At 35.4% G+C, this 23,583-nt stretch overlaps 1 protein-coding gene across 2 annotated transcripts in view; it reads left to right on the top strand.

Moving 5' to 3' along the window:
* Positions 1 to 3,321: 3,321 nt before the first annotated feature.
* Positions 3,322 to 23,583, top strand: part of LOC146160458 (insulin receptor-like) — a 35,871-nt gene continuing 15,609 nt past the window's right edge. For both annotated transcript variants that reach the window (XM_083385635.1, XM_083385636.1), the window contains exons 1-8: positions 3,322 to 3,597; positions 6,938 to 7,070; positions 7,478 to 7,646; positions 10,014 to 10,127; positions 13,784 to 13,934; positions 14,526 to 14,707; positions 17,853 to 18,009; positions 23,206 to 23,310. In XM_083385635.1, the coding sequence (XP_083241761.1) occupies positions 3,339 to 3,597; positions 6,938 to 7,070; positions 7,478 to 7,646; positions 10,014 to 10,127; positions 13,784 to 13,934; positions 14,526 to 14,707; positions 17,853 to 18,009; positions 23,206 to 23,310 (1,270 nt within the window). In that variant the 5' untranslated portion in view covers positions 3,322 to 3,338. The remainder of the gene's footprint in view (positions 3,598 to 6,937; positions 7,071 to 7,477; positions 7,647 to 10,013; positions 10,128 to 13,783; positions 13,935 to 14,525; positions 14,708 to 17,852; positions 18,010 to 23,205; positions 23,311 to 23,583) is intronic.

A 23,583-nucleotide genomic window follows, 5' to 3' on the forward strand; every position in this document is an offset into this window, starting at 1 on the left:
ATAGTTCATTGCATGATGGAAGGTCGCAAAGTAGCGATGAGTAAACGACACCAAAGCTAGGTTGCTTTGACCTGGCCTGGAGGCAAGGGAGGTCTCCCCCACAGAGAGTAAAGACAACCTGAAACAAGAAGGTATAGATAAAGCTACCGCTAGGTGAAGATAGAGAAGTTACCAATGCATCAAAATCACTGTTTGTGTTTTATAAGAAATAAGGATGCGATGCCCTATAGGCTACATTCTCGAAAGTCAAAAAAATGAAAATTTTTAATAAAATATTGTTTATTCCAGTATTGTCCGACTAGATAGAAAAAAATCTTGGACTTATTTTTGAAATCAACAAGGATGAAATAACCAAAACCATTATTCACGCTTTATTTGTGTGTTTTTTTTACGCTTCGTTCAAACTTTCGGTGCAGCCATTAAAGTTTATCTGTTGAGTCAATAGTGCTGATCTGTTTATATGCCTAATGCGTCAAGAGTATACTTTTAAACTTTTGAATCTAAAGTTTTACAATTGAAATTCGAATAGAATTTTTTTCATTTCGTTAACATACTTGAATTCTGACGTCATGTTACGACGTATAACTTGTAATCAAGTAGTACGTCTAGGATTTTCATATCAGGGCTGATTGTAGACATGCTGTCGTGGCGCTTTACGTGAATGAGTGGCGATTTACGTGATGAATATAAAAATGAATCCCTAATAATGCTATTAGGCGAGCTTATATTTAAAACTTTGGCAGTCCGAATTTTAAGCTTACGGCCCTACGCAAAAGCTTGCATTAAACAAATAGAAAGGTAAACTACTACGTATATTTATCAGCCAGGCAATGTTCCAGTTATTTTTTGCCAACCTTACTTTGTATGTAGGCTACAAAAATAAATTCGCCTCAGTTTTGTCTGTTTTAAACTTTTAAGCCGATATAAATTCACATTTAAACTGGGCAACGCCATGTATTTCGTTCAGTAGGTACAAGTTTACGCGTTACATCTGCTACAATTCTTAAGGCGTATAAGCAGTGTATGTTGCGTCACGTATTGTAAATGTAACTACTATTATAAATAAATTGAACTCGACACACGAGGTCACACTCTCTCCACAAAGTCAACAGTTCTCGATTCGCGTTCGATTCGTCAATAATAAATTTCCCTCACTATAATGTTATTCTATGAAATCGCGACGAGCCGTGACAAGTCACGTGATCGATTTTCCATGTTGTTTACGAGAGTTGACCCCTGGGAAGTGTTTTGTAATGAAGACGTAAAGAGTGTTTTCATATTCATTGTTTCAATCTTGCTTGTATTAGCTTGCCATTGCATTTTACTTATATACAATACATTTACCATATTTGATTAAAATTCTTATTCCTCAAATCTTAATCTAATATGATCTATGTTGGTATTTTTTATACACCTCTAAATGAATCGAGAAACGAGTATTTTCATTTCTTTGTTAAACGCTTACGTTGGCGCCATGTATTAGAAAAACGAGACCTTTTATAACAATTGGATGTAAAATGTTAAGATATAAATTTTTCACAAATGGTGGAAAAGATGTCTTTGCCTCTAGTCTAGAATCCTACCACAGTTATTAAATCAACACACAATATCTGGGTTAGGGTTCGAGTTTGGGTCTGGATTGGTCAAGTAATATTATATTTGTTATTTAATTCTATTGCATAAATCCTAAATGCTAACACTACCCCAGATAATGTGGGTTGTGGCTAGTCTGGATAATATGGCAGATCACAAGGAGATCTCGCAGGCTCGTTTGGAAAGTATGGCAGATCTCGACGAGATCTCGCGGGTGCACGGCTGAAAAAGTTGGCGTGACCGGGTGCAACTGAGGTCAAAAGTGCACCCCGCTTTTATAACATATAGGAAAACTGGGTGCATATTTAATTTCCAGGGGTGCAGATCTAGTCTGTTGAGAAAAAAATCGCGGGTGCACTTGCCATACTTTCCATAGTGGCTCGCAGGTACACGACCGAAAAAATCCAGGTGACCGGGTGCAACAAGGGTAAAAAAGTGCACTTTATAATTTTCTGATGCATTCTGTATTGCAAACTTTGCACTGTAAACACATAAATAAGGGTGCACTTTTGAAAGATTACACTTGCCATACTTTTCACAGTGGGATTGTGGTAGGATTCTAGTTAGACTCTAATAAATGCTGCAACGCTGTATCTTCTATTTCATGTAGTGTTCACAAGAACAATAAAACAGTCCGCATTTTGTGGCAGGGATGCATCCGACGTTGTTTTCAAGCAATTTGTGTTCACACCTAAATTAGTAGCTTGCACACATAAATTTAAAAAAAAGTTTGATAAGTTAACTTGTGGTAGGATTTTAAAACAAAAAAACATGATTGAGCAAATAAAATTTGATGCTTGACACCAGATCTTGGTTTGAAGTGCCATGAAATGTCAACTTGGTGTATCCATTGATTAACAACTTTTATAGACCTTACTTTGACGCTTTATGGACCCCGCTTTATTACAGTTCTCAACTATCAAATTTATCACACTTAAAAAAAAATGTTAAACTGTAGTTGTTTAAAACTTTTTTTAAGATTAAAAACAAGAATACTAATGCAACACATTAAATTCAACATTGTTCCTGGCATAACAAGTAACTTGCTGCTAATAATGAAACAATTTTATTGCATGGAAGTTATGTTCATTTGAGCTATGTTATACCAATGACTGCATTTCAAAAACATTTTTTCTCTATAACTCAAATATTGTTAATAGTGTTCAACAGGATCCAGATTTGACAGTAAAACTTACCATTTGGGATTAGGTGGGTCCAGTATTATTATATTTATTTTCCCATATTTATTTCTTTTTTGTAATGACAATTGTGACAACTTGTTTTGGTTACTGTTAAAAAGTGGTAGGATTTTAGACCAGCGCGGTTGTCAAAGAGTAATAAATTGGTGCATAAATGGCAGATAACACTGACTGCATTTCAAAACCATTTTTCTCTATAACTTTATTGTTAATAGTGTTATCTTAATAGGATACTGATTTGACAGTAAAACTTACCATTTGGGTTTAGGTAGGTTCAGTATTATTATTATATTTATTCTCGCAAATTTATTTCTCTTTTGTAATGTCAATTGTGACAGCTTGTTTTTTACTGTTAAAAAAATGGCAGGATTCTAAAACGGCAGATTTTATTCTGTTAGTTTTGCAAATCATAAGAGTTTAGCATTTTTAACGGTGTTATCCAATCTTGCTTATCACATACTATTATTACCATCTTTAGATGTAGTAATGTTGGTTCTAAAAAACAATATAAACCTCTTTTTGCAGATGATGCTATAATAAAACAAAATGAAGTTAAAATCTAGTAATGTGTTTTTTATAATGTGTATTCTGCTTTCAATGATTTATTTTGCTCAACCTGCAAGTCAGAAAGTAAAGGAGAGTGAGCAATTTGTTCACTCTCTCCAACAGGTGGCTAATAAAAAACAATCACATATGTTTCCTCACCCTCAACTGAAACGGAGCCGTCGACAGGCAGATACAGATAGCAACAATACTTATTATCCTATTGATTGGGACTACCAAAAAGAATATTTTGGTGGACCAGGCAAGTTGTTTTTCTTGTATTTGTTATAGTTTTGTGAAACTGTAGGCTCAAACAAATGACATGTGGCCTTATCATGTCAAATTGCTACTAAGCATGTCAGGCTCAGGATTCTTTTTGAATAGTTTATAAATAGTCTTACTCTAGTTTAGATAATGAAAAATATACCTTGGTATACTTTCAGCTATGTGTCCATACTAATAACAGTGTGCCATTTAATTTAATGGAACACCAATCCCAATAAAAGAGCCAATTCTAAGTAAACTTACCAATTTAAAGATGCATTTACATAATCAGGCCCTAAAATCTTAAATTGAATGTCTTAGTCTCTCCCTTTAAAACAGCTTCAAAGTAGGTAAAATTACTCCCATATCCTTTTCTCCAAAAAATATTTTGTTTCTGAGTATGCATGTCAGATAATATCAGCTATCTAACTAATTGTCTTGATGATCAAGCAAATTTTGACCTCTTAATCTGAAAACAAAAACCTTAAATACTATGATTAGGCATCAAGGCGGATTGTCATATTATTAGTCCTAAATATTGGGTTGTCAAGTATTAGAATTAGATTGGTTATATCGGAGTTCCTTATTCCCCCAGTGTGAGCTAGAAAAAATAATATTGCTTTATTGTGTTGCCTTTGATGTTAGGCAGCCAATGTTTGTATTGTTCTAAAACAGTGGTTCCCAAACGTTTTGTTCTTGTGACCCTCTTTTCAGTTTTTGAAAACTTACATGACCCCACAATTTTTGTGAGTTCATTGGAATCCTGCTTAAATTGGCAAAAAATTAACATTTTAAAACAGAATATTTCAACACTTAGGTAAAATGCCCGGAACCACATCAAAAGTATGCAAAACTAGCTAAAGTTACGGTTTAAGCAATTAAGCATCCTGTTGGCGCATTTTGTTTTTGTGAGACCAAAATATTGAACTGAAACTGTGATTGATTAAAACAAGAGTACTGTTGATGTCAAAATCACGGCTGGTTTACTGCATCAAATGCAACATAAACTCAAATTTTAGACTGGTGCTTGCTCTTGCCCCTTCTACTGCTAAACTTTTAGTTTATATTTTTTGTGTCAGTGTTTCCTTAATCATATACTACATCCCCCAGACAATCCTCTTCTGACCTCCTGGTTAGGAAGTTGTCCGTTTCACGGTTGTTCCTATGCAAAAATTTACACTCGCCAGTCGGACGAGCGGCTATCAATCAGCACATGCCCGGACGAAATAACACTCGCCAAATTTGTTGGCACGCCGTCTGCAAATTTCCGTCCTAGATCAGTCATTTCTTGGGTTATCGTTAAACTGTCTTATGGTTTCGATACATAAACACTAGGTTTTTTTATAAGTCTGGTCGTTTACCAATAGAGTAGTTTACGCTTAAAACAATGCTTTTAGCCGGGATATTTTTTACAATCTTTATTGAAAAAACAACACTGACAATTAAGTAGCCACAGGGTGCCTGTTTTCCATTTTTTTAAATCCTTGTGTTCTCTTTTTTTTTGTATTCTTTTTTTTCTGTGCCTGAAGTACGTTCTACCGCAGATTGCTTAGCGCCACAAACAAAACGCCACATTTCGCCTAACACTATAGCTACTGGTTGATTAGCAAATAAAGACAAAATAATTGTAAATTTACAACTAAACCATTCATTCGCAAAGTTAACAACCATATGCACCAGAGGTTCTGTGCTGTGGACGCCCAATAGAAGGTCGCTTCCTGGCTGGCAGAACCTTGACAGCCTTCTGGTGACAAGCATTTTGGGCCTAAATTCTTCGGTTTTTTGGTTGCGTCCCTAAATTGAAATAATGCGTTCGCTTAAGGATTGTTTCAACCTTGCTATGTTTAGGCGATAAACAAGACAATTATTAAGGTAATTAATTAAGAAATTTTTTTTGTGACATAAACAAATATATAAGGCCTAAGGGGCATGCTAAACTACAACCTGGGGCCTGGGGGTGCACATGTCTGCTTTTCTTACTCTAACATTATGACGGTACATAGATAAGCCAATTTCAGGCGAATGTATGTGAAAACATGCCGGTCAAAATCAGTTTGGGAGATTTTTTCAAATGATAAACAATCTATATGCCTAACACTGGCTTTTACCCCCAAACAATGTGCTTCGCACTTCCATCGCTTAGAATGACACAACAAAATTAATTCGTGCCAATTGATTGTACTGCGTAATGTTCCTACATATTCTACATTTCAAAAATATATGTGGCTAAATGTTTGTAGAAACAAGTTTTGTAAAAGTTATTCTTTCAAAAAAAAATTAATTTAAAAATTATTATTATTATTTTTTTTTGTAATAAATTTTTTTGCACTAATTTATTCGGTTTTCTGGCTCATTCTTCGGCCGACATAGTCGCCAAGTCGCCAGCATTCTGCCATACTGGTCGTTTCAATTTTCTAAGGGCGTCCGCAATGGTTTTGATTCGTATCTAAACATAATTGAGATAAAAAATATTTACTAACAGTTCTTTTTTAAGCTTTGTCTTGGTTGATCGATGAACTAAGAGATCGCAACAATATACTTATGTAGACTAATTGTTAATTGTCAGCTGTAGTTAAACAAGTAGGCGATATTTTAAAATATCGTAGTGTTCAGGGTGCTGTTTCGGTCCCGCAAAACATCCCAAAAAACACTGATTACAAATATTATTACAAGACATTTGCATTCAAACTCATTGTTACCAAAAATACAGCATTTGAATTTTCTTATACAAACATATCAATAAATACAGAAAAGGAAAATTCTAGGAGCTGGGTATACCGCAAGTCCAATAAACTTTTCCAAAGGCGTCAACGACAGGGTTAAAGATTTAAAAATTAACAATGTTTAAGTTAAACAATAAACCTCATAACTATTTACCACTGCAGCAATGACATCTTCGATTGTTTGCCGATACACAATTTTTCTTTAAAACAGGACAAAGAGTCTTTATTACAATCATACAACTGGACAAAGAATGTTTATTACGAGCTTTGAATGTGACTTAGAATAACGTTATTATTTGTGTAGTTTTGAATGTATTTGCGCCTTAGTGTGCTGGCGACTCTGTTGGCTAAAGAATTAGACGGAAAACTTAAAATTGAAAAAAAAGTATTTTGTTTAAAACATTTTTAAAATATCAATATAACACCTCATGTTAAACAAGTTAAAAAGTGCTTATGCTTGCCTTTGAGGTTAGGCAGCTAGAATTTGTGGGAATTAATTTTGTTACCATTCAGAAAAAATGGTGAAAAATGCAGTATTAAGCATATCATTAGAAAAGTTAAATATTTTAAATTTGTATCGATGTTGGTTTTGTAAACATTTTTCTATTTTTACAGTTTGCGAGTTGATTGAAATTCGTCACTCTGAAGAAGCTTTTAAAGATCTGGACAATTGTGTGATAGTCAACGGTTTTGTCCAGCTGATATTTTTGAATGACCATAACCCAAGTGGAAAAGTAAAAAAATTAAAGTAAGTTTCTCTCATACCAAATTTTAGGATTAGTTATTGATCAAAGTTTACATTTATTTGGAATCGAGTTTTAATGTAGCAAAGCGTTATGTTCTAAACTTTACCTCCACTCAACAGGTTTTGAGTTTTAGTTATAAAAAAATTATTGATGACAGATATGTGCGAATATTTAAAATTTAACATTAAATACATTTATTTTTTCTATAGTTTTTTAAATGCTTAAAAAAACCTGGTAGTTTGACATGGTCTTACTTGTGTCCGGAGTACAACTTCAGCAAAACAAATTGAATGCAAGCCCTGCATGATAGTGCTATGAATAATGCAATAATTTATTTTCGTATAAGGCAGTTTGCTTCATAACTTTACATTTTTATACATTGATCTGTTATAGAGACTTTTATTTTCAGTTATACTTTCCCGAAGCTAAGGGTCATCACCGATTACCTCCTTGTGTATCGTGTCTATGGATTGGAAACCCTTAATCAACTATTTCCCAATTTGGTTATGATTGGAGGCAACAGTCTTTTTTATCAAAAATATTCACTAGTTATATTTGAAAATCCTGATCTAGTGGATGTGAGTGTAATTTTGTTCAGTTACTTAATTTAAAACATTTTTTAAAGTAAAATTTTGATAAAAATTAACAATTTATTTTTTGTGTTGAAACCAGAAGTGCAAGGTATTTCAAACTTTTTGCTCGGATAAACAGTTAAAACCCTTGCTCTGTTAAGTCACACAAGTTGTAGGCTACACCAGTGCTCTGCAAACTTTTTTTTATGGCACACTAAATATTTGGCCGCACACCAAAAAAATTATTTATGTAATTCGACCATAGACAGCAAACTATGGGCCGCAAGGTATTTTTTACTTAAGTTTTATCATGTAGTTGTTGGCCACATGATAGCCCTACATTGATTCTACTGTATTTTGAAAGGGAGTTTTTATCTTGGCTCTTTTTTACCTAAGTTGAACTATGGCATGCTATTCTTTTACTTGAATCTGTTTTGCTGAAAGGCTATGCACTCTGTGGCATCTTGCGTAGTGTAACTCATAACTCCACATTCCATTAAGTGGTGTTATGTATCCTGTTAATTGAACTTTTGCCAATTTAAAACAAATAACAACAGTTTTTTTCTATATGCGCAAGTATACAGGATTTTAGCTACATTTTTGTGCGTTAGTTAGGTTCAGCTCGAACTTTGTTTTTTTGCATTATGTAGTAGTTTATGTCTGATTTAAAAAAATGTATTGAACAGTTTTGCTGTATTTTTTCGCTTATGATTTTCAACTACCACATTTCCTATTTTAGATAACCAGGTCTTTAATTTTGCTGCAATAATTTTGATGTTGTATAATTAATTAACTGTGTTCTTTGGCATTTTTGTAGTTGTTCGTATTTTTTAAATGATAAAAATATCAACCAAACACTTTTTAGTTTTACATACACCCGAAAAAAATAACCGATTCGTGTTTGACCTTAAGTCAGAAAAACATCTAAAGTTTGTGGTTGCCAAAGCGAAAACATTAATGCAGTACTTAAAAAAAAAAAGTTTACCCACCACTGCTATAGCGCATTAGAGGTTATTAAGGGATTTCTAAAAGCATCCTAAAAAATTAAACCTGACAATTGTGTTTGTTCTTTTTTATTGGCTGGTTAAATGTATTTATGTAAAAAGATCATTTTAGTTTGTGGTACTTTGACACCTGAGCCAATGCTATGAAAATACCGCAGGTCAATCCCATGATAATAATTGATAACACACTCCAAAAATTAAGATTTGAATTGTTTTCCATGAGTTATGAATTGATTTGCTCCGAACAACCAAACCATATGCTAATATAGGCTGACTGTGAAGTTAAAATTAGAAGAGTCAGAAAACAGGCATGTAACTTAAAACAAAATTATTTTTATCCTTTTTGATATTTTGAAAATAGTTTCTATTAATTTGTCTAAATAGTTTATACCATGATGCCCATTCGTTAGCATCAATGCGGACAAACGCTCTTTGCCGCAGGTCGCCCTGTTGAGCCAAAAATAAAAAAAAAGCTAAAATTTTGAAAAGGAACATTCGCCTGTTGTGGTTGTAACAGGCAATATTATTGCCATATACAACAAAACATTATTTTGCAGAAAGTTTTACTTTTGGAATTATGCTAATGGTTAATGATGTTATAATTGTATATTATAACTTAGGCAACAAAATCACAGTATGCCACCAGCTTGGCTGATTCATAAAAAACACAGCTAAAGCATGAGGCAAGTCAAAAAATTGTAGCTTGCAAGACTGTAGCTTCCGAACATATATTTTTGTACCGTAAGAATCGTTTTTGCACATTTTCTGTATGGTATAAATCTTTTTTTAATCTGTCACTGATGGCTTATTACTTGTCTTGAATTTAATAGCAATTTTGTATGCTTCAGCTATGTTAACTAAGTTGTTAGAAATGCGACAAAATACTTGTTAATTTGGGTTCGATATATTTGTGGGATCATACATTTTGTCCAGCATCCACAGAATTAACAAAAAATTGCTGCCTGGAAACATTTACACTAACATAATTTTTATCATGGCTCTACCTCTACGTGAGTGCATTAAAAAGTGCGCCAAAGTGGTTGGATCCACATGACTTAAAAAGGCGAAAAGCAGTGAAGAGAAATACTTTGTTGAGAAATACTTTTGAAATAACTACTTAACAAAAATGTGACTTGAGAAATACTCTATTGAGAATACTTTACAAAAATGTGAAGGACACTTCGCCGCACTGGCGAGGATAAATTTTGATATGTTGCAAACCTTGCTAATATAAACTTACAGTGTAAAAGCTAACAAATTTGCCTCCCCAACAGTTATATTACAGGGTATATCAAAGGAGGCAATATTGATACATAGAATACTGACTTGGACATGTATGACTGGTTTTAAGAGCTGTTTTTGTTTTTAGATTGGACTTAACAGTTTAAAATACATCAGGAAAGGAAGTGTGCGAATTCAAAACAATGGAAATCTTTGTTATGTCAACACCATCGATTGGAAACTGCTTGGCACTGTTGGCATTGTATGTTGACTAATTTTTTTTTTTAATTTACAGCCACTTAGTTAAGTTAAAATTAATAAATTTAATGATAGTACTAGTTTTGATGTAAGGTTTACATAGCTCATTTCAAGTGCTTAGCATGCTTCACTGTATATGGAGCAGAAGATGTAAAAAATGATAATTGTACTACTACAATAAACCAATTAAACTGCTGCAGTTTATGTGGCTCACCCGAGAGCCTTGTACAAGGGATAGAACTAAATATGCATAGATGAAATAAAACTTTGTATTTTAGAAAGTTCTCCATATTACTTAATTCACTTTTTATTACATATTTGTCACAATGAAATCACTGTTTAACTTTTTGAGACATGTCTAGTCAAACCGTACTAATCAATTTTATGAATCTTAATATTTTGATTCCAGTGGCCATCAACTATTGATGTATGTTTTTCTTCCCAAAAAACATTATCTCACAGAATAGCACTGGCCAATAACCTTTGGCCCAATATATTCTGTTAAATATATTTCCATGCTAAATAATTATATTGGTTTGCAACCTGATTTTTTTATTTTTGGTCAAAAATCAAAAAACAAACAAAACTCGTCAAAACACTTGTGAAAGTTTACTGTTAAACAATCATCGCAATTGGCACCTCACCTTTCCCAAAAATATTATATGCAATATGCTAGTTGAACTAATTGTATCACTCAGACCCTATCACCCTAAACCAGTGGTTCTTAACCACGGTTCGACGCAGCTGTTTCAAGGGTTCGGCGAAAACTGCTCTTGAAACATAAATGCTGTTATTTCAAGATAAATTTGAATCCCTTTTATATGCCAAGGTGTCACATTACGTTACAAGTTGAAAGTTTGGCCAATTTAACATCTGTAAATGCAAATTTATAATTTGATTAAGCCTAGTTTCAGCTGCGAGGAGGAAGAAACTAATACTGAGCGAAAATTTGGGGTTCGACGAACGCTTGCAGAATAACATAGGGGATCGACAGGCTACCAAAGGTTAAGAACTACTGCCCTAAACATTCATCAACTTCTCGTACAATTAGAAAATATATTCTGCATTTTTTTAAACATATTGAATTGACAAACATTTCATAAGGTATATGAGCCAGGACTTTAATTTGTTAGCAAACCCCAAAGATTTAGCGAAGAAGAAAAACGAAAGGCAAACTATATACTTTTTTTGACAGTTGTGGAGCTAGTTGGCAAGCTCTGTTTGGAGCTAGAAAAAAAGTTCCTAATCCTTAGCTACGATGTCCATGTTTGTGCTAAGAGCTACACACATAATGCAAATCTGTCTATTTAATATCTATAAAATAAATTTTAACAACCTTCCCCATTACAACACAGTAACATAATGTTTTAACATGGTTTTTATTTAAAAAAAGAACAACAAAACTTTGATAAGAGGACACTGAAAAAACGTTTTTATGTTCAGAATTTTGCTGTGTGTAGCATACTTGTAAAAACTTGAAGACATTTTTGTTTTAATCTTTTCCTTGGTTAACACTGAATGCAGTAATAAAAGTCACTTTTTATAAGATCCTTATCCTTGTTTAGCTCTGTAGTGGGATTATACTTTAACAGTACACTTTAAGTACAACCTGCGACGTGGACTGACAATAAAATTCATGTGTGAAAATATTTCTTTACACAAGTAAGTGGATCCAAATGCAGATAGCAAAGCTATTGGCATCTCTCTTGAGACACCTAAACTTATCCAACAAAGATTCCCAGCATGTCGATCTGTTGATTTGTTTGCATTCAATCATTTCCAGCGATTTCCGCAATTCAACAAATTTTGATGTTCTCAATAAAGATGCTTAAAGTCTGTTGTATCTGAGAATATCTTCATTATATCAATCTCTTATTTATCAAAAGTGAAGCTGCCATCTTTTCGTCCAGTAGTGCCTTAAATTGGTTTCATGCAACCAAACTCTACTACACCTCCTTCACTGTAGTAGGCCTACTAAGTTACGATCGCTAAACGTGCATTGTCATTAGTGTCTTTGCTCTCGTCTAGAGCTACGCTGAAAACATTTATAGCTTTTAACACAACATTTTGTTGCTTATTTACACAAGCAGCCATGCCCGTCATGCGTCTCTCCACTGTCAAGAGAAAAACGGGCATATATCCTTGATCCTCCAAGTTATTGTGCGTTTGTTCAGTAAATCATCAAACAACACAGCGGTGCAACTAAGAAAGGCCTTTTTTACAAACTTCCCCTCAGTAAATGGTTATCCATGTTTAGCAATGACCTCAGGAACTTTGTAGCTACTTTCGATTGTTCGATTTGTGCTATGAATCACCTTGTTGAAAATGCTCACTTTGTTTTTAGTTAGATACTCCCTTTTTCAGTGATTTGATCAAGTAGTGAGGAAATGTAGGGCAAGTAGTGAGGAAATGTAGAGTTGCATCAGCTTCAGCAATTGTTTGGACGACCAGTAACTTGACAAAATTACATGTTATTTGTTTAGCTGCTAACATGCAATGCCAGGTTTGGGTGTTTCACAAATTCATTAAATGCATAAAGTTGCAAAAGTAACGCTATATCAACAGCAACTATTTGTTACTAATGTCAACTGGAAATTACTTATAAGTAAACCATTACTGGCAGTAGTAACTTTGTGTGCTTTGTAGCATATTATTTGACTGCTTAAAAGATTATATAACGGAGTGTTGCTCAATAGTTAAATTTGTGATACTCTTCAAGCAGTATATATAATAGATCGACGTTTCGACGTGCTATACAGAACGTCTTCATCAGGATACTGACGTATTGTGCAAAACAGATTAGCACGTCGAAACGTCGATCTATTATCTATACTGCTGGAAGAGTGTCACAAATTTAACTATTGTGGACCTTTTGTGCCGAACTAATGCGTTTTGCCGCGGGAATCGCCATTCGGGTTGGCTACTCACCGACTTGGTTTTCCCTCAGGGATAGGACATTGTATTTCTCAGCGATGCGTGATATCTTTGTGTGCGATTTCGTTTTGGATTGCGTTGTGTAGCATTATCATTCGTCGGGTGGATACCGAGAGAATCGGACGCATTTTGAGCACAGTTTGCAATCTCGTTGGTTAGAGACAAGCTGTAGCCTTAAATGCGAGCACTTGGTGTGCATGGTTATTTGCTGTATACTGATTATCGTTCTGTCCAATAAACGTCTTGCTCGAGAAAGTAAAGTCATTCCTATCCTTAGCAGCTCCTTTGGGGATTGTGTCCCGATCTAGTCTGCGACAATTCATTATACGGCAAATAACCATGCACACCAAGTGCTCGCATAAGGCTACAGCTTGTCTCTAACCAACGAGATTGCAAACTGTGCTCAAAATGCGTCCGATTCTCTCGGTATCCACCCGACAGGGTTGTATTGGAACTAAAATTGTCAATTATAACCAGGCGAGTGCAAGATTTAAAAATAAGAGTACACAATTCGCAACACTAAATCAAGCCTTTTTTTTCGGTAATAACAGCCAGTTAGGCTCAGTTGAGTCACTTGAGTGCTGCTCGCCATCTCCGTTAAAATTTGATGTTGCTTTTACAATCGCCTTTTTCAAAAATGCTGATAATTTAAAAATGTTGTAACCTTCTATTCTAAAATGCCTCAGGATTGTACTGTAAACATCCATGTGTTTTATATGATTATAGAAAGATGAAAACACTGCAATCCAAAAGCCTGATATACTTGATAACCAGGAGAGCTGCATTGACCAATGTAGCAATACAATTGGAGATTGTTACTTAAATAGTGATGGAACACAGATTTCACGATGCTGGAAGTTTAGGCTGTGCCAAAAAAGTTTGTTTTGGTGTTTTTTGAAGTTGTGTTTTGTAGTTCTAATAATGTGCTTGATAAGTAAAATATTATTTATAAGCAATATACTTTATTTTTTTCAATATTTTGGTAATAATTAAATTTTTATACTTGACATTGAAATAAAAACAGAGAATGAATAGTTTAATGTACATAAAATAGTATAATACAGAACTTTATGTTGTTTTACGTATGTGGCAGTTTAAAGCAACTTTATGCTTAATCTCTACCGGCAGGAGATCTACTAAAAAACGTTATAAAATGCAGTAAAATGTGTGTTGTTTAGCAGCAAAATTAAAAACTAATGTTGAAGTATAAAAAATTGTTGCTTCCAGCCAAAATTCGCCTGTAAAGGTAATAACATTAGGAGTTACCTTTGTCTACCTCAATTGCATGGTTTTTGATCAAAAACGATTGCAAAGAGCCTGCGAAAAGTATAGCTTGCATTAAAAGGCATATGGTTCATGGCACAGGGAAGATAGTAAAATTTAGTGGCCTTGTTAAGGATAAACAGTTTTTTTTAATACCCCCTATGGCTAAGGTATTCATACTGTTTCTTACTTAATATTTCTATAGAGCCATGTCCAAAGTCATGTCCACACTCTTGCAATGAAACAACTAATGGAACAACATGCAACTGCCACAACCAATGTCTTGGGGGTTGTAGCTCTGCTCACAATGCCTCGAGCTGCTTTGCATGTTATAAATACTATCATGATGGCACTTGTGTGGATTCCTGTCCTGCAGGCACTTTGTTGGTAGGTGTTTGCTTTTAAAGAGTTACCAAATATCAATATTTACAACAGTGGGTTATCCAGAATTTAAAAAAGGAGGTCCAATTTTCACTTGGGGAATTCCCCCATTGTCCATCTGGTGTTATAGATTAGTAAAGGCATAAAATAATGTGGGTATGACGTCATAAAATAGTGAATATAATGATGTCATAAATAGGAAAAAGTAATCCGAAACAACCAATTAATTTGACATGTGCGTTGTCAACACTCTTCTCAGGTGCCAGCTGTGAAACTTTTGGTGTAACGATCATACATAAAAATAGACACTTTAAAAACGACAGTCACAGTTAGACACTTTTAGGAGAAACTAGGATTGATTTTATGTTCTTGAGCAAGACGTTTATTGGACAGTATGACAATCAGTATAAGGCAAACCCATGCACACCAAGAGCTCGCATTAGGCTACAGTATATTTCTAACCACTAGATTACAAATCGTGCTCAAAATGCATCCGATTCTCTTGTGATCCACTAAACGAATAAAGATGCAACACAACGCAGTCCAAAACGACATCGCACAAAGATATCATGCAGCGCTGAGAAAACGGAGGCTGCGGAATTTGCACATTGTCCTACTCATAGGCGCCGAACTTTTAAAATCTCAGGCTGTTTTTTGAACCAGTCCTTAAAAAGGTGGTCCAGAAATTTAGGGAAATTCCCCTGTTTTTTCCCTGACATTACTATATAAGGACGTCATAAAATAGTGATTCTAATGACGTCAAAAAAAGACGCAAAGCGCACATGTCTGTCGAAACCGTTCAAACAAAGACCGTAAAGTATGTGTGATTGATTTTGGTAGAATGATGTTTCGACTATCAGCAGCGCAGTTTTACAAGTTTCATGTACGGCACTATGCTTAATTACAAGCACGCCTTTCTCCACCTGCAAAACTAAACAGAGATCGTTTTTCCCGAGTATTATTGTGCCATGATTAGCGCAACATCTGTGCCGAGATGTGTGCCAAGTCGGCTAAAATGCAAGATGCTGTTGAGAGAAAATAAGTTGTGTCAATTACAAACCAAACACGTGGTCTTTTGATATGAAAATAATTTTGCTGTGACTATCATTACATAAAAAGGGCGACTTTAAACAGTCACAGTAAGACCACCTTGGAAGAGAATTTGCTTTTGTTACAAAAATTCTGTTGTTACACCAACATTGGATACTAGCGCAGACAGCGAACAGCGAGAAACAGTAGTCCAACTCAACGTTTTTAGCGAGAAAAAAGGAAGGTCAAGACGTGTGACCCAATTACATTCAACCGAGCTCCCCGAGCTTTCCTTGCCCGGCGTGGTAATCTCTTGGTTGTTCATCACATGTTTTGCGACAAGCGACGGATGCAAAGCACCTGCGTATTGCACCTTTGTAACACTATTCCCTGTGGTAGGCACCTCTTCGACTACTTCTGCTTTCGTTTCCACTTTGACTTGTAGATTTTCCAACTTTCGGTTCATCTTCTCTTGACTATGATCGGAAGTGTTTTGCTTATACTCTCTGTTCTCTAATTCGACCAGGTTTAATAGGATTGGTCTCCGATGCTGAAGTTGAGCCAATGGATAAGAAATGACTTTACATTCTTGAACAAGACGTTTATGGGATAGTACGACAATCAGTAAGGCAAAGATATGCACAACATGCCCCAAATGCGTCCGATTCTTTCTGTATCCACGAGACGAAGATAACAATCCAGCACAACGCAATCCAAAACGAAATTGCACAAAGACATCATGCACTGCTGAAAAAACGGAGGCTGCGAAATTCACACATTGTCCTACGCCCCTAGGAAAACCAAGTCGGCAGGTAGCCAATCTTAATAGTAATTACCGCGGCCAAAAGCATTATCTCGGCACAAAAAGGATGCAATAATTTTGACACTGCTCAACCTCGTAAAATAATAATAAATTTTCTTGTATAACATTGTGTATTGTTTTAGATGTGCATGAGATTTGACACTATGACAGTTATCGAAACAACTATTTAGCAATAACAAGCGATTTAGAAAAACACTTTCCTAGCCTATTAATAAACTACCAGCGTTTACAACAACATCATGCAGGCCGTTATTCGTTAAAACAAAAACAAATGAATCATTAAGGGGCATTTCTCTAAAATAAAATTGATCTTTTTATTGCATTTATCCAGCAATGAAAGTTTTTAATACCAAAACTTAAAATATTTCTTACTCACATATGAACTAATATTTCCGTCAGGCGTATAGTGACAGCATATTTATCCAAAAATTTGAAGCACCCTTGTGAAAAACAAAAGTCGACATCTGTGACCGCAGGCAGCGAACAGTCATGAAGAAACTTTCACTTCATCTCTACCGGCAGGAGATCTACTAAAAAAAGTTATAAATTGTAGCAGTAGAATTAACACCTAACTCAATGTTTTTAGCAACGGTTTTAGCAAGAACAAAAAGAGTGACTGCTTGATTTAGTGTTGTCACTTGTTGAAAACAAACTTGCTGATCAACCAACCTGAAGAATAAAGAAAGTCTAAAGCGAAATCGTATCCTGCGTTTATGCTCGACCCAAACAAAGATAAAAAGACATTTCCGAATTTTCAACTTAGGGAATTCCTCGATGTTAATGACATCATAAAATAGCGATGGTAATGACGTCATAAAATAGCAATGGTAATGACGTCGTTATCAAGAACAAATATCATCACACACAGGGAATTAACGTCCAGCAAAAGCGAACATTTAGACGCAAAGCGTACACATGCGTTATCGACAATCCTGCCAGGCGCCAGCTGCGAAACCGCTTAGTGTGCAATCGTTAACTTCAGGCGAAAAACTAAACCAAGACTGTAAAATCTGTGTGATTGATTTTGGTAGATCCATGTACGGGACTAGGCTAAATTCTAATCACGTCTTTCGCCACCTGCAATACTAAACGGAGATCGTTTTTCCCGGGTGTTTTTCAATTAGCGTGACATATAAAACTACTTCAGAGAAACGGTATAACTTTAATAGTTAGTTAATCTAGTTCAGCGTTTGATAACAACTTAAGTTTGGGCACAGCTGGCGAGCGCGATTTGTTTTTTAGTATAACGGCATTTCTTTAAGGTGGTATAACGGCATTTCTTTAAAAATGGTTTTCCAGGCATACACTTGGCAGTGCATAGCTGAAGAGCTATGTGATGATTATGAAATGTTCAGACATAATGGATCATGTTTAGCAGTATGTCCAACTGGTTTTAAGAAAAAGAAACAAGGAATCTCTTTTTTCTGTGTACCATGTCAGGGTCAATGTACTAAAGGTAAGCAGAACATTTTTTTCATTGTTAAAAAGCCCCCCTTCAGTCCCTAGTATTCCTACATGATTGAAAAGTGTATATTTGCTGAAAATTCACAAAAGATAAAAAAATGTGAAATATAGTTATTAATACTTAAAACCCACCCTAACCCAAATGCTAACCAGCACCCTAACTCAAATAATTTAATTTAATAATTTTAATAATTATTTAAACGCTGGGAAAAAGCCCAAACTCTGGTGCTCATAATATAATTTCCCGTCCAGATTATATAGGATTGTTACATCACAAATTGATGTATTAGGACCGAAAGCTTTATAATTACTAAATCAACGCACAATTTTGGTTAGGGTGCTGGTTAGCGTTTGAGTTTGGCAAAGTATTATTAAATCAAATTAGTGCATTGTCCAAGACTTAAGTCAAACTTTTACATCCTTCGGATGCGCTAATTGTCGTAGACCTTTTTGCTTAGAACTGCACTAATTTCTGACGGAACAGAGTTTAGGAACAAAATTTGGTTCGTTTTTGAGTTACTAATTTTGATTAGTTCTCAGTGTCTATAGGCTCATTTAACTCATATTTGCATCTTTAACGACGGATTTGGGCTTATTTGTCAGAAGAAGGTAGTACAGTTAACAGCGGTGGTCGGCAAACTGTGGGCAGCGGCCCAAATGTGGGCCGTAGAGCCATTTTTAGTGAGCCACGAGTTAGTTTTGAATAGCCTAGTGTTATCTTGTGGTTATGTGCCGCGTGATAGCCGTACATTCATTGCACTTTATTTTAAAAGTTCCTGTGGCCTAGAATTTTTATATGTCTCAGCATGGTTCAGACCCACATGCCAAATGGGTCCTATTTTTTGCCAACTTCAACTATTATGTTAGCGTAAATTTTTCCTGCTTCGCATGTATATTCTTCGTTTTATAGTATGTTTTACATTATGGTATGACAGTGTTTTGGGTATCAAAGCACCGTGTAATTAAATACAAATATCCTGAATCCGCCACTGTTTCCGTGTTGGTTTTACATAGTGAGCCTTCTATAGCACTGAAAAGAGTACTTTGGGCCACAACAAAAAAGGTTTGACACCAGGCCATGGTTCTCAGTTTTGGGAATTTTTTTTGCGAACGTGCGAATCTTTTGTTTTATAACTTTCTCTTATCCTAATTTGTAGATATATTTTAGCTCAAGGTAGAAAGTACTTTATATGAAAAACCTTGTTTTGTAATACCCTTAAACTTATTTAAACCAAATGATTGAAATTATCTGCGACATGCTTTTATTTGCAAAAAACAACTTTTCATGTTGATTTTAACTCTTAAAAGGTTAGGACTGTCCGGAGATAAAACATTTAGTGCACAATGCAAAAATATAATATAACTCAAAAAAGCAATGTTGCGTGTTGTGTTAACTAAAGAAGTAGCTTGAATTTATTTCAATATAAACAGGAAAGACATGAGGGCGAAATCTTATTTTAATTAAAGTTATCAACTTAAGAAAAATGCATAACCTGATTAAAAGTTAAAAATGCTTACTGCTAAAACCGCTGCACTACGCGCGATAATTACCTTGACCATTGCAGTTACACGGCACTACGCTTGACTAAGTCCGCCACACAAAATACCAAGCGAAATCGCAGCTCAAGCGAGTGCAATACTGCAAATAAAGAGACTCATTTTTATGTCTGGGAGAAATTAATTAAGTTTATTGCGACTGTTGTGCTCTCCGGCATATTGCTCCGCCTGTCCATTGCAACAAAAACATCCGTCCGATAGACAAAGCAAGCCAAAAGTAATTGCAGATTGTATTACTAATTATTAGTGAAAAAGTGCGGATATTAACAGACTAAAAAAGTCTAACGTGTATTGTCAGGTGCAACTAATGTGTATTGTCAGGTGCGAAGTTTGCAATTTTCCTAAATGCGTTAAGTTGCAAAAGTAACATTAAATTGTAGAACGTGCTGACCGTAGACAAAATGCCCTATAGCAGGGGTCGGCAACCCCTGGCATGCATGCATGCCACTTGTGGCACGCAAGATGATTTTTCAGGGCACACCAATCGATTTAACGCGACCGTTATATCACCTTAAGAAAGCACAACCATTACATCACTACCACATCATTAACATTATTATTATATCACTAACACTAGCGCTAACTAAATAGTTACACGCATTGCCAGTTCGTGTCACAAATAAGTGTCTTAACTATTGTATGTAACATTTTTTTGTGAGCATTAAACTTGTTGTTTACGACTAACTTTTCGTATTACGTCACAATGCCCCAAAAGTGGCGTGAAGTTTACTGCGTTGAAGCAGGGCTTTCTTCATCGGTGGTTCACAACTGCCAGTCCGCAATATATGTTTCAATCTTATATATCAATTGCAAAATGCAAGATGTTGAAGGCTGCTTGTACATCAAATTTAAAACTTCAGTTCCGTAATTCGCCAGCTCTGTAATTTGCAGTATTATGATGTAACATAGAGGTAATGGACTACTTTGGACCTTATCGTACGCCACAATCCTGCAAGTGTTGTGCCCAACTGTTTAAAATTAGGCTACAACTCGTTAAGTCTTTAACTTTTAAGTCCAGACTTAAAAAAACTTCAATAGAACCACGTATGATATCAAAAAGACAGCAGCAAATTGCTTATTAAATTGAAGTTTCCGTTATTTGCTTTTAAGTTGCATACTTTTGTCGTAATAACATTTTGGGTTGATTTTAATTTTTGAAGGTCAACCGGTCCGCAAAATTTGATTTAAAGTTTTACCGGTCTGTTTTATATTAAGCGTAAGCACTGTTCTACATTAAAAGTAAGCATGTGTGTTTTTGTGCGACTGAGAAACCAACAAAAAGCGAAACTAATAGTTATGACTTCTAGGTATCGGCTGAAAGAATCGAAGTATATTCCAAAAAAGATAGATAAATTAGATGTCAGTTCACAGTAGGGCTGCGGAGTCGGACTCAGGACTTGATGGCGGACGTTTGCGCATGCGCAGTACCAAATTTCAGCAAAAACTGTAAATTGCTAAGGTGCAAACTGTAAATTGTAAGGTGGAATAACATATGCTGGTGGCATATTTTCCATGAGCCCTATAAGTGGATTGCGGAATATCCATCTTGTTTAAGTTACGTAAATTGGTGAAATACAGGCTGTAGAGTCGGAGCCGGACTCGGGACTCAATGAAATTGCATATTCGGCCGGAGTCGGACTCGGGTTGTTTTCAACCAACTCTGTCAAATAAAAATCTACTGCAAAGAATACGAAGTTACTATTGACATAACGAATACTTGACAATTACGCTTTGCATAACTGCGTAACCTCGCTGAATGAATATTGGCTTAAAGTTGACCTTAAGTAACCCTATAGGGCATTTTGTCGACGGTCAGCAGGTTCTACAATGTTACTTTTACAGCTTAATGCATTTAGGGAAATTGCGAACTACCCACCTGGCATTACATGTTAGTCGCTCGCCCAATAACGCCTAATGGACACTTATTATTAGACGAAGGTTATCTCGCGATACACGTAATTGGTCGCCTGAAAAAACGCTGACACTGTACTACAACGCTGCATTTAAAGCAAGCACTATAAATGTGTCGCTACAGCGACAGGCTTTTATCAAAACTTGCCACTCACGTATCTACAATTAGGTGCAACCATCGGCGGTAAAGCATTAAATTATATCGGTTCCAATTACCCGAAATAGACACTGGTTTCACTGCGCTACGCTTGAGTAAGTCTTTCACACTAACTACCAAGCGAAACGCATTTCGAACGAGCGCAATACTCCAAAAAAAGAGACTCATTTTTATGTCTGGGAGAAATTAATTAAGTTTATTGCAACGCCTCTCGTGCTCTCCTGTGAATATTGCCCCATCTCTCCCTTGCAACAAAAACATCCGTCCTATAGACAAAGCAAGCCAAAAATAATTACAGATTATATTTAAGAGTTAATAAAAACAGAAGTTCCCAAATAATTATTATTTATTTGCATATGGCAACAACTTTTGTAGGATTTGCAAGTCAGGTGAATTCAATTGTACCTTCAAGATGTGGTCTTAGAATATTCTTACAAAGAAAAATTTGCGGTAATTATCATAACATAAAAACAGCGACTTTGAAACGCACAAGACAGTCACAGTTCACCTGTAAGGAAACTGCTTCGGTTAAAAAAACATGCCGTTGTTTCACCAACATCGGATATTAGCACAGACAGCGAACAGGACCATTAGCTGCCTAACTCGACGCTTTTAGCAAGAAAAAAGAAAGAAAAAAAGGTCTGTCTTAGCGTTTTCAATTGTCTAATACGCACTTGCTAATCCAACCTGAACGATTAACAAAAGAGAAAAAATATCCTGCGTTTACGGTCCATCAAACAAAAGATGAAAAACGGCGTTTTGCGTTTTATTTTGGTTTATGACGCGTGACCTAATTACATTAAAAACATTGCCTCTTAGGACAGTTTGTAAACCCTGATGGTATGAAAACCTAATCCTAGCGGGTACGGAAGGAGCCTGAAATTTTTTTACGTTTAGTGTATTCTAGACGTTGAAAACAGCGATTATTAGTAGCTTACGGCTGTTAAAATTGTCTGTTTGAATCTAGAAAACGCAACTCCTCGTTGACTCATTAACGTCCGAATGTCACATGATTTTAATTGTGTTAAAAAAATATGGAATTGTGGTGTCAGAACAGCTCTGTGACGTATCAATCACAAACTGTTGCTCTTCGTTGTCAGCAAAATTAACGATGCTTATCAACAAATTTGGTGATTTGTAGTTTGATTTCGCCGATTGTATAAAGCAGGCAATGACTCTGCCTGTTACAACTGCCAGTGACAGGCGAAATGCTAAATGAAACAATGATAACAAGCGTTGATTAGGTGGTTGCGGCGATAAGCACCGACGACCAACGTGTTTTAGATGCCAGGTGCAATGTTTCCGATGTAACATCGCAGCAATCACGGATTTAGTTTTGTGAATATTGTTTACTGAGATTTCAAAGGGGGGTGTCAAGACTCCTAGACACCCCCCCACGCTACGCCCCTGGGAACACTGCACACACCCCTCATGTTGTTATTCCTGTTTTAGCTTACAACAGCCACATATATATATATGTGCATGTGTGTGTGTGAATATGAACTAGGTTGAGAAGTCTTGGTATTTGACTTCTTGCTCAAAAATACTTTGTATGTTATACAGTTTGCACAGACGAAAGATATGAAGTGACCAATGTTCTATCGTTGCACAAAGTTCACAGATGCACTCATATTACTGGTACACTAATCATTAGTGTTGGCGGAGGATGTAAGTATTAAAAAAATAGATTTTTTTATTTTGAGTCACTAGTTTTTTTAAATTTCTGGTGTAAATTACTGCAGGTATTGTTACATTTTGCGATTTTTTGCACTTTTTGCTTGCGCACTACAAAACAAATTAAACAAGCGAACCATAAAAGGCAGGATATATCATTGGTAAAACAATTAGATAAAATAAAAGTTTGCAGCATGCCAATATTTTGGAAGTGTTTGCACTGCTGTTACTGAACCTCACAATAAATGTAGTAAAATTTAAACTAAT

Source organism: Ascidiella aspersa, chromosome 3 (genome assembly GCF_963924565.1).
Source record: "Ascidiella aspersa chromosome 3, kaAscAspe10.2, whole genome shotgun sequence".
NCBI classification, from domain to species: domain Eukaryota; kingdom Metazoa; phylum Chordata; class Ascidiacea; order Phlebobranchia; family Ascidiidae; genus Ascidiella; species Ascidiella aspersa.